We start from the raw sequence: 12,098 nt of genomic DNA, 5'->3' as shown, positions 1-12,098 counted from the left end.
TTTTTGAGGCTGATGTAATACACTATCACACAAATGACCTAAATGTATAAAAATTAATAAAATTTAAAAAAACTTTTTTAAACCATGATAATGTCTCTTTTTGGCATACTGTGTTTGATTAATCAAACAAGTAGTCCTTCAGAGTGAGATGCAAGTCTCTGGTTTTACATAGAATAAATGTTTTCATGTTTTTTGAAGTAGGAGAGCTCTAAGTACAAGATTACAGCATGACTATTAATCCTGTTTTATACATCTCTGAAGGCCTGTTCTCTAAATCTATTACAGGTACATAACTCTTTGACCCAGCTATATGTTGGTTAATTTATGTGTGAATTGTAGCAAATCAGTGATTAAAGCACACGAGGACCAAACCCCCCCCCCCCCCCCCCAAAAAAAACCCACACACACAGGGATAACTATAGATTTTTTTGAAAGGATATAACACAATCCAAGAACCTGATCAAAGTCTGGGCTTCAGTCTCCTTGCCTGAACGGTGATCTCTGCATGAGGACCCCTGGTTTCAATTAAAGGTCTTATCAGCAGAGGTTTTCTTTAAAGAAGAATCACCTGCCCTATACCTGCTGCCAAGGTAGCTGAAAGTATTTACTGATGATAACGGTGATAAGCATAATGTCTGAACCTTTCATGGGTTTTACTTTCCAGTAATAACACTTAATCATGCAGAGCACAGATGAATGAGGAGCACAGACGCCTTTTGGCAAGTGGGAGGAGAAGGGAATTTAAGTCTTCTTAGCCTTCGTCTGACTTCTTTATATTCCCCTTTTCTATTTCTCTTTCACTGTTACCATGTCTTTCAGTGCCCCTTGCTCTGGTACACAGCGTCTCCTTGGCAACAGTGGGGACAGCAGTCTGCCACTGTGCTGCTAATGGGTGATGTCTTCTCCACAAAACTGGATTTGACACATGAAGTAAAGCATGTTTCTCTTCCACTGCTTTTGGGTTTGGGTTTGTTTTTTTTGGTCACAGTCAGATGAAGGTAGCACATGTGTGAAACAGAGAGAGAGAGAGAGAGAGAGAGAGAGAGGGACACACAGAAGATATGCTATGACTTCTTAATAGACTATCACTGGTGCATTTTCTAATAACTTGAGACCATTCAAATCACTTTGGTAACACACTATAAACAAAGAAAAAGAAGTAGAGAGAATGGAGCTTTTGCTGACAAAATAATCAGAAACAGTACTTTACATCCCTGGGTCAGAGGACAGCTGACACTTCTACCTATAGCAATTAAAGGCATTAAAGCTTTCATAGAGAAAATGAATTTGATGCTTGGTTCACATACACCAAGCAGGCAGCTTTTCAGTGCTGTGAAACCCGAGTTACATAGTCTTCTCTGTGAAAGCACACACCTTACTGACAATGGGACACCACCAGTATTTAACACTGAAAAACCTATAGCGAGCTAATAAACCAATGACATCTATAAATCCAAGACGATGCACATATTAATTTGGATGGAATTTTGAATACTGTAAAAGATAGAAATCACACCACCATAATATATTGAGATTTCTTGACCCTTGACAAAGTGAGAAATGAAATACAGCATGAAGTAAAGTCTTGTGCACTCTAATGGTGGCATCATGGCATGCAGCAACTGAAAGCCTCCTGCAGAGTCTGTTCCTTCACCCAGGCCCTGCGGGGAGACTCTCCAGCAACCGTGACAGTCTGACATATCAGGCTAAACATGTTGACTTCCATCTAAATATTGACTCTTTCTCTACTTTATTAATTTCCTGTTCTATTTGTTCACAAACAGCTATAAAAAATGGACATGGAAACTTATGGCCCACGTCTTAAAAAAAAAAAAAAAAAAAATGAATCAACAAGTGGATCAGTTAGGCAGAGAGGAGGATAAAAATAGCTTAAAAATAGTGCTAATAGTAAGAGTCAAAGTTTATTCCCCCTTTTAACTGTGAGCTCCCTCCCACATATGTTTTAGTATTTTTTCACCCTTTCATTATAAAAAAACATTAAAATAAATCACCAGTAATGCTGCAAAGACTCTGGGCTTGTCACAGAAACTATTCCAACTATCAGACAGCCACATTTTTTACTTCACTCCTGCAACAAATGTAAGAGGTGAAAAAGAGAAACAGAGCCCCCAGTTTCCATATGAAACCCTAATGTGGCGGAGCAGTTTAGCAGAGCCAGCTGTGTCTGCAGCTCCTGAAGCTGGCCTGAGTCTTCGTCTGACTTTCCTGTGCATGGCTAATTCTGCCCAGATAAATAAACTTCAGCACAGTGGCTGGTGGTCTTGGATGTCCTGGCCCAGCCACTGGCATGGAACCAGACTACAGGAGCTCCAGCACAGCCACGTTGACAAATAGTTGGCTTGTGTGAGCTGGAGCTGGTGCTCAGAAACCAGTGGATGACCTTTATTGCCATATGTTTACAAAGTACCTCAAGCAGGAAGACTGATCTAGGATCTGCTTTTGTCACTAACAGCTCTATTAACATGGTGGAATCTGATCCCAGGTTAGTTCTCTTGCTCGGAAATGCTTTGTGAGATCTGATATCTGCTGAAGACCTCAGGCCTGTAATAAGAACAGAGTGCCTTCGACATCAGGAAGACTAACATCAGTCAATAACTGGAACAACTGAATAAGCACCACCAGCATCACCTTTCCCCAAGGCACAAGTCCAAAATTTAAGGCTCAATCAATTCAATTCCAAAACAGATGCACCAAAGTCTCGGCCCATCTCACTATAACACCTGAATAAAAACTGAGCTGACCTGAATCCAAATCAGGCTTAAATGAAAACCCAGATCATCACCCTTGTGGACCAAATCTTTACCACAGCCACTCATTTATGTCCAAACAAAAAGCCAAACTCTGTTCAAGACTTTGCATGTGACACCGAAGCCCAGGCTTGAAACTGCAGATGGATGTCTCCAGCATCTGTGATGGATGTCTCCAGCATCTGTGATGGATGTCTCCACCATCTGTGATGGATATCTCCACCATCTGTGATGGATGTCTCCACCATTTGTGATGGATATCTCCACCATTTGTGATGGATGTCTCCACCATCTGTGATGGATGTCTCCAGCATCTGTGATGGATGTCTCCAGCATCTGTGATGGATGTCTCCAGCATCTGTGATGGATATCTCCAGCATCTGTGATGGATGTCTCCAGCATCTGTGATGAATGTCTCCAGCATCTGTGATGGATATCTCCACCATCTGTGATGGATGTCTCCAGCATCTGTGATGGATGTCACTCCCTCATTCTTTTCTTCCTCCACAAATATTTACATGTAGAGCTGATCTGATGCTAATGATGCTTACTGTTGCCCACTGGCTAGGATTATGACCCAGCAGATTTTCTTTTAATAAACTCCACATGCTGGAAGTGAATCTCGCCATGTTCTTCCACCCCAACCAGATGTATTATGCACACAGAGGACGCCAATATGCTTATAATTTCAGTAGGAATCTAAATATAGAGGGAATGGTGAAGTCATCCATCTCTCAGTCTATGTTAGCTTCCCCTGCTGTGCGTTGCCCAGTCTGGAAAGCCCATCAGAGTGCTGTTGACAGACATCTAGCAAGAGAGGGGGCCAGCTCCTCGCAGGAGAGGGGCATCAATACAGTCAGCCTGTGTTAAACAACTCTCCCAAAGCTCTGGGCCCTGCTAGACATACAAACCTACCGCAACTACTCGTTTGGCTTTGCAGGCCACAGTATGCAAACTGGACCAGTGGGGCAGCAACATCTGAATACCACCAAAGTCAACATCTAAGTCAGCCACTAATGTCAATCTCTGCTATCACCTCACAGGGAAATGGGGTAAAGCCGCTGACAGCATGGACAGCGTATTCCATATGACAGACAAAAAACAGCCTACATAAGCAGAATACAGGGGAACTAAGAGAGGAGATACCAGTACAGCACAATTCATAACATCTGTTTGTTCCTTTCCAGCCAAACAGCGAGGGATGTTCCTGAGAAAAACACTACAAGACAAAACATCAGTATCTAATATGCATGACTCAGACTTCTCACATCCCTCAAGCCTTTCAGGTCTACACATTGAGACCAGATTGAGAAGCTTAGATGGAAAAAAAATGCCTGTCTACAGCATATCATGCTATTGTTATGGGTGCCATTACCAGGTATGATGAAAGCAGATGTGTTAGGGGAGAAGTAAAGGCAAGACGAAACCTGAGTGTTAAGTGAACTCTTCTGGGCTGAGAGTGAGACATCCAGACCTGCAGCTGGATGACCAGCAGCCGATGAAAACCAAAACCGATTAGCACACAGGGCAAGCTTTCCAACAAAGTTCTCTCTCTCTCTCTCTCTCTCTCTCTCTCTCTCTCGATCTCTTTCTCTCATTCTCTCTTTTTATCGCTCTTTCGCTCTCACACACAAAGACAGAAAGAATGTCTGCAAACTTGCAGATTCCAAAACGTTACACATGATCACACTTCAGAAGCTGTCCTATATCTGATGCATTGTATTAATCTCCCTCATGCTGTCTACCCATCTGTCTCTCCAGTTCTTTATCTTTCAGCGACACACATTTTCACAGCACATAAACTCCAATTTCAGTGTAAAATGGATTTGAGTACAAAGAAAAACTATTATTGTTAAATAATGTTTGGCTCTTTCCCACTCATGTCACATAGATAAGGATGCTGGTAAATGCAGTCATGCTGATTCATGCGTATCTTGCTTTTTGGAAACTAAATATCGTTTTGTTCTGTCTACTTAAACAGGGATGCTTTAGCCTTTGAGCCAGTTTTTTGACCTCTGTCTCCTGTTGAACTGGAAAAATAATCTGGCAAAGCACGAGTTGATGAACTAAAATAACCTCTCTGAGGTCACATCTGAATGAAATGTCTCTGAATTTTGCTTGTACTTTCTGTGACCAGGGCCTTTAATTCCAAATAGTTTAGAGTCTGATCTGTTGTTCATAAACATTAGCAAGACTCTGTCCACATGGCAGAAGTCCCTTTAATAAAGTCTGTTTTAACAGCCTCCGGATGGCAATCAGCCTGTAGATCCTCTCTATGGACTGCTATGATTATAATTTCACCAATAATTGTGTCAGATCAGGCTCTGGAAAGAATGAATGCTTTGCAAGGACTCATTTCACTGCAACACCTTTTACTGCAAAATTCCATACACAACATAATTTGACATTTACGGCATTTTGCAGACACCTTTATCCAAAGTGACATACAACAGTGACTGAGTACAATTTTGAGCAATTGAGGGTTAAGGACCTTGTTCAGGCCCAGCAGTGGTAGAGGTATCCTGATTACTAGTCTAATCCCTTAACTGCTGAGCTGCCCTTGCCTGCATCATCAGCAAGGCGAGGAACAAAAGCATGGGAAAAGTTAAGGACTTCCAGAACAAAAGCTTCTGCAATAACACTAGTCTATAACAAATTAGACATGCAAAAAAATCCTACATAATCACTGCTACTTCAGAAGATATGCTGTAAGCACTTTGTTCCTCCAATATTACTATTACAGAGCCATACCTTCAAAGGCCAAAAGCTAAAAACAACATACACACAGACTACATGCACATGTGAGTACACACATACACTCACACACTCCCACACACTCACCTGACAGCATGGATAGGATCCACAGCAGTAGAGTGCAGTAGTAGTACTCCATGTGTTTTGGTGTGTGTGTGGATGTTGGGGGTGTGTGTGTATGTGTGCGTGAGAGGGAGTTGTAAGCACGTGTGCGTGTGAGGGCAGTATGTCTCTCAGTGTGCTCTCCTTAGGACCCAGGCCTGATTGACTCCACTGCTGCTGAAAACACTCACTATATCTGAAGGAGGGAGGAGGAGACTGTGGCTCAACCAAAAGGAGGTGCACGCTAAGCCAACAGCTGCTTGTCCCTAACTCTCCTTCTCCCCCCCCTTTCACTCATGCACCATTTCTCCTCATGTTTTGAGACACGCAAAACCAAAAGTTATGTTAGGTCACTATTTTATGAGTTTTATAAGTTTGAGTGATTTATCTCAAAAACCCAGTGATATTCATAAATTTGAACCCAGGCAGCGATAAAAATTGAATGTAAAGTTCTATTTTTGTTTCATACCAAAAAAATTATCACTGTTAATGTACCAATATACACTGCCTGGCCAAAAAAAAGATCACACACTCTCTAATATTTTGTTAGATCGCCTTTAGCTTTGATTACGGCATGCATTCGCTGTGGCATCGTTTCCACAAGCTTCTGCAATGTCACATTTATTTCTGTCCAGACTTGCATTAATTTTTCCCCAAGATGTTGTATTGATGATGGGAGATTTGGACCACTGTGCAAAGTCTTCTCCAGCACATCCCAAAGGTTTTCAATGGGGTTCAGGTCTGGACTCTGTGTTGGCCAATCTATGTGTGAAAATAATGTCTCATGCTCCCTGAACCACTCTTTCACAATTTGAGCATGTTGAATCCTGGCATTGTCATCTTGGAATATGCCTGCGCCATCAGGGAAGAAAAAATCCATTGATGGAATAACCTGGTCGTTCAGTACATTCAGGTAGTCAGCTGACCTCATTCTCTGGGCACATAATGTTGCTGAACCTAGACCTAACCAGCTGCAGCAACCTCAGATCATAGCACTGCCCCCACAGGCTTGTACGGTAGAAACTAGGCATGATGGGTGCATCACTTCAGCTGCCTCTCTTCATACCCTGATGCGCCCATCACTCTGGAACAGGGTAAATCTGGACTCATCAGACCACATGACCTTCTTCCATCGCTCCAGAGTCCAATCTTTATGCTCCCTAACAATTTGGAGCCGTTTTTGCCGGTTACTCTCACTGACAAATGGTTTTCTTAAGGCTACACAGCTGTTTAATCCCAATCCCTTGAGTTCCCTTTGCATTGTGTATGTGGAAATGCTCTTACTTTCACTATTAAACATATCCCTGAGTTCTATTGTTGTTTTTCTACAATTTGATTTCACCACACGTTTAAGTGAACGCCGGTCATGATCATTGAAGATTTTTTTCTGACCACATTCCTTCCTTGAAGATGATGTTTCCCCACTGTCCTTTCACTTTTTAATGTGTTGGACAGTTCTTAACCCGATTTTAGTAGTTTCAGCAACATCCTTAGATGTTTTCTCTGTTTGATGCATGCCAATAATTTGACCCTTCTGAAACATATAAACATCTTTTCCATGACCACAGGATTTGTCTTTCAGCATGTTTTTTGAACAAATGAGAAGCTACTCACTGCATCAGTTAGGGTTAAATAACTTGTTGCCAGATGAAACATAATCACCCATGCAGTAATTATCCAATGGGAGGCTCTTACCTATTTGCTTAATTAAATCTATGTGTTGACCTTTTTTTTGGCCAGGCAGTGTACATAACACAGCACTAGTAATTCCTTTGGATATGTTGACCTTAATATGAATACTACAGAGGTCTGTGGTTTACATATCTGCATTTTAACTCTTAAATACTGTGTCACCTCCAGTTCAACCTTAGCCAACTTCCACGACCAAGCCAGCCATATAATGACACATTATGTAACAGCCGATACTGACAATCATCCGACTGTCTTCAGATATGTGACCCACATTCCTGTCTGAATTAGCATGTTGCACAACCACTGCGGTGTAATTAATATCTGATCAAAACATCCTGTTAGTAAAGGAATCAATGTGTGTTCACATCTCTTCTCTCTCTTTCTCTCTCTCACTCTCTCTCAACCCCTCCCAACACACACGGTCTGTACGATTGCTGCATTAGAGGACTAGTGTATCTTTTAGATCCCAGTGCATCTGCTCTATGGCTTGTTCTGATAATCAGACATTATACATCATTCCTTTATAAATATATCTCATAATCAGTGCCCAGTAATCAGACTTCCTTTATCACATTTTGCTGTCTTTAACTACAAAGTTGCTGTCCTTAGAAAATTCACTGTATATGAGTATCTACTTGTTTCACGAGGGTTAATTGCTCCACATGTGCCTGGCTACAAAGCACCACATGGGCCTGGCTTTCTCACTCACTCACATTTAGCAGGATGAAGATTGTCCACAAGAGGGCACTATAAACATTCATGTAGCTTTTAAAAGGGCTAAAGTCCATGGTGCTTTGCATCATTGACATTGTGTGTCCTTGTGTCTTTACTGTATACAGGTGAGTGCGTTAAGATTATAAATGACAAGCAAATGGGCTGTAGTACTGAAACAATATTAGTGAGAGTAATTAATGACTAATGCTGATTTCATTGTTTCAATCCTTGCTTTATTGGAATGTTTTTTGACACCTAAGAAGCATAGGTCATTGTATGTATCACTATGGGTTGAAATCAAATTATAATTCTGATAATAATTTCCTGAAATAAAATTAAAGAAATAAAAAAGAAATATACTTTGTTGGTTCAGGTGGAAAAAGGTAAACTAGGTTCCTCCGATTAAAATAAAGTTAGGGAGGCTAAATACACATAGGAGTACACACATATCCTGTGATATAAGCTTTATGTTACATACTGCTAATGTTAGTAAGGTTTATTAAGGTAAAGTAATTAATTATTTTACTTAAAGTAATGAATTACTTTACTTTTATGCACTCTTAAAACAGATTGCATAAAAAGGAAGTTTCTTTGTACATCTGCGACTGCTTAACATCAATTTGTGCTGAGCTGCTAAATATACCAGGAGGTAGCTATTAAAAAAGCAGTGGGGATGCTTTTGGTGTTTATGCCCAAGTTATGAACTCCTCACCCAAGACTTTTATCAGGCACTTAATACTTCTAAAAAGCAGTTTAAAATGCACTTTTAAAAATTCATAATAATAATAATAAGAAGAAGAAGAAGAAGAAGAAGAAGAAGAAGAAGAAGAAGACGAAGAAGAAGAATGTGAGTACACTTCATATTGGCTTGATAAACAGCTAAAAATTGCTAAACAGCTAAAAAAAGATCGATGGCTATAGCTTGAACATTATGGGAGTTATAAAATCAATGGGGGGGGGGGTCCTAAGGGATGATAGAAGGATGAATGAAAGGATAGAAGGTGAAACGCAGATTGGCGCTACTGAATGGAGAATAAGTCAGTACCAAATGCAGTTTGGCACTACTGAATGGAGAATAAGTCAGTACCAAAAGCAGTTTGGCACTACTGAATGGAGAATAAGTCAGTAACTAATGCAGTTTGGCGCTACTGAATGGAGAATAAGTCAGTACCAAATGAAGTTTGGTGCTATTTCAGATATTGAATATTGGGCTTCTATGGAGGGACGGAGGGATGAATGAATGGATAAAAGGTATAGACAGACAAGTGCCATCAGTATGAAACGCAGTGCTTGCAGTCAAATGTTGAATCATTTTACCAGGTTTTAGGGCTATAGCTTGAAAAGTAAGGGAGTTATGCAATCTATAAGTTCCTATGGGAGGATGGAGGGATGAATGAAAGGATAGAATTGGTGGATAGACAAGAACCAGTGTGAAGTGCAGTTTGGTGACTGGGCCTAATAGTTCAATCAATATAGCAAATTTAGTTGTTCTATCTTCACAGTTGAAGAAATAATAAAGTCAGTGGGTTCCTCTGGGAGGATGGAGATGAATGAAAGGATAGAATAAAGAATTTGACTTTGTCGGGCTATCACATGAAAACTGGAAATCTGATCTTTCCCAAAAGCACATGCACACTATTCCCATATGGAAACTACATTTGTGAAGAATTTCATAGTTCTACAACAAAAACTGCAGATGGTGAAAACATCATTTCATTCCATTCATACATATTTATAAAGCACATTGAAAAATAACAACAGCTGACCGAAGTAAACTAACCACAACCATAAGCAGAGCAATAAGACAAGGACAAGTTTAAATGAATGACAAAGGACAGAGATAGAACAACAACAACAACAAAAATAAAAATAAAGTGGTAATAAAAGCAAAGCAACTCTCATACTGAGTTAAAAGTCCAGCGATAATAATGAGGCCAGATTTTAGAACAGGTAATGTGGAGGGACCAAACTGAGCAAAAGGAAGCTACCACTGCAAAAGCTCTGCTTCAACCTTAACTTAGAGACAGCCAATGGGAGATGGTAAATGTTTGTGAATACAAAAATCAGAACAAGATTATTATTAATTATTATTCATATTTATTATTAGTAATAATTTTGGATTTGCCAAGCCAACATAATAATAATAATAAAAATAATAATAATATTTAGTTGGTTAGTTAGTCAGTTATTTGAACATATGGTCAGAGGACTATCGATGTTGATCTTAAACATCCTGAATTAAAGGGAGTTGCTCCCATTAAGTCTACTTAAAATCATCTTTATTTTCATCAAGCTGCTCCATGCACAGCCTGCCATCTAAGTGCAATGTCTGTTTCCTGCTCCTGTTTCAGTGAAGCAGAATCACAACAACAACAAAAATCATCTAACTTTCAAATAATTTCTGCAATCTTCATAAATGCATATGAAAGGCAAATGCATATGATATCCAAGATCCTTTCCAAATTAAATTCTTCCTCACAGCTTATTTTAAATATATACGATACAGCTCAGATGAGTGTTTTCCATAAACGATTTAAGCAAACTCAGTTGGTGAGTTTGAGAAATAACAAATCAAAGGTTAACCCAGATAGGCAACCAGACACCTAATGCAATACTTCACACAATAATGCAAATGTGAAAACAGAACAGTAAAGGACTTTTAAAATGACAGAAGAACTCTTTCCAAGTCCTAAAGATTGAGTAATCCTAATAACATTACATCAGGAGTTAGACTGACATTAGTGCTCTGAGCAGGGAAATGCCACTGAGAATACTCTCATTAGGAACTATAAATCTGTTACAAATATCTGATGGAAATATATGGGCTATAAAAGGTGCTTATTATTATCATTATATGTTATAAGATTGAAAAACATTGGAATGACATATTTCTGCTCTATTTTACTGAGGAAGCACTTAGATATGAAAAAACAATAATGCTAATGCAAAAACAGCCAATAATACTTTAGTGAATTTGTACCCTAATTTATCTGACACATTGGCAGAAAATGGCCAAAGTGTTTTGGACCAAATTAATCAAGGTACCAGGAGAATATATCATTCATGAATATACCAGGAAACTATAACCATTCATGAATATACCATCACTCTGGAGCTCACACATTTCCTTGTGCATGGCTGAACTAAGGTAACTAACTTAGGCAGGCATAATCAAAACAATATGATCCTGGTCCTCTTGGGAAACAAAAGGACCATGTTCTCCCCCAGCAAAGACTGAAGGATAGGAAGGAGGGATGGAGTGGTTGTTTTCCTTGTGGTGGTCAAGAAGGAGAATGCGGTGCAGTTAGTCTGGTAACTATCACAGCACAAACACGAGGCAGCAGGGCTGTGAGGACGTAGCTCATGGCGCAAAAATCTCCTACTGTCTGCTTGCAAGACATCAACAGTTGCAAACAAATGATAAATTGAAGCAGAACCTGCAATTAAAATTGGCCTCTAAGTAAATGGAGGAAACCAGCCAAAGCAGAGAAGGAGTTGGATTGCCTCTGTCAGTCTTTCCACAGAACAGTGGATCACCCCACCCCAACGCCATAATGCTAAACTGCAGAAATGTATAGAGAGATGGAGAGAGAGAGAGAGAGAGAGAGAGAGAGAGAGAGAGAGAGAGAGAGAGAGATGCTTACATTCATAAAGGCTCTGAATACTGACCAGAAACAGCAAACAATTATCCTGATCACCCCGGCAGCGCTTCTAGCGTGATGCACAGCAGAAGCTGGACAGGGATGGCACATCAGGCCCTCTGAGGGTGGACAAAGAGTTCAGAATAAGAGTAGAGAGACTAATTTATCTCCTACATTAGGTCAGATGGGATCTGTGGGGCTCCACCGCAAAGCCTCAGATTAATTGTGAACAGAGCTTTTTGCACAAGTAGCAAACAGGGCTGCACACTCGTGGGGCTAGTTTACGGCCCGGTAGCTTTAATTATTGGACCTTCAGATGATACTGGGATCCTGTAGATGCACAGTTAAGGAATACTTGTTTTAAAAACTTGCCTCAGTGCAATCCCACATCTATCCCCTGCGTTATGTATATGTTCAGCAGGGCTCT

General features: G+C 40.1%; 1 protein-coding gene across 2 annotated transcripts in view; it reads right to left on the bottom strand.

Annotated features, from left to right (window-relative positions):
- itga11a (integrin, alpha 11a) overlaps positions 1-5,763 on the bottom strand; it is a 40,167-nt gene extending 34,404 nt beyond the window's left edge. For both annotated transcript variants that reach the window (XM_027017700.3, XM_081706307.1), the window contains exon 1: positions 5,610-5,763. In XM_027017700.3, coding sequence (XP_026873501.2) covers positions 5,610-5,661 — 52 coding nt within the window. In that variant the 5' untranslated portion in view covers positions 5,662-5,763. The remainder of the gene's footprint in view (positions 1-5,609) is intronic.
- Positions 5,764-12,098: the final 6,335 nt, after the last annotated feature.

The sequence above is a fragment of the Electrophorus electricus genome, chromosome 23 (genome assembly GCF_041902795.1).
Source record: "Electrophorus electricus isolate QZ-2024a chromosome 23, ASM4190279v1, whole genome shotgun sequence".
Lineage (NCBI taxonomy): Eukaryota > Metazoa > Chordata > Actinopteri > Gymnotiformes > Gymnotidae > Electrophorus > Electrophorus electricus.
The sequence above is the reverse complement of the archived record's forward strand: the minus strand, read 5'-3'. Positions and strand labels throughout refer to the sequence as shown.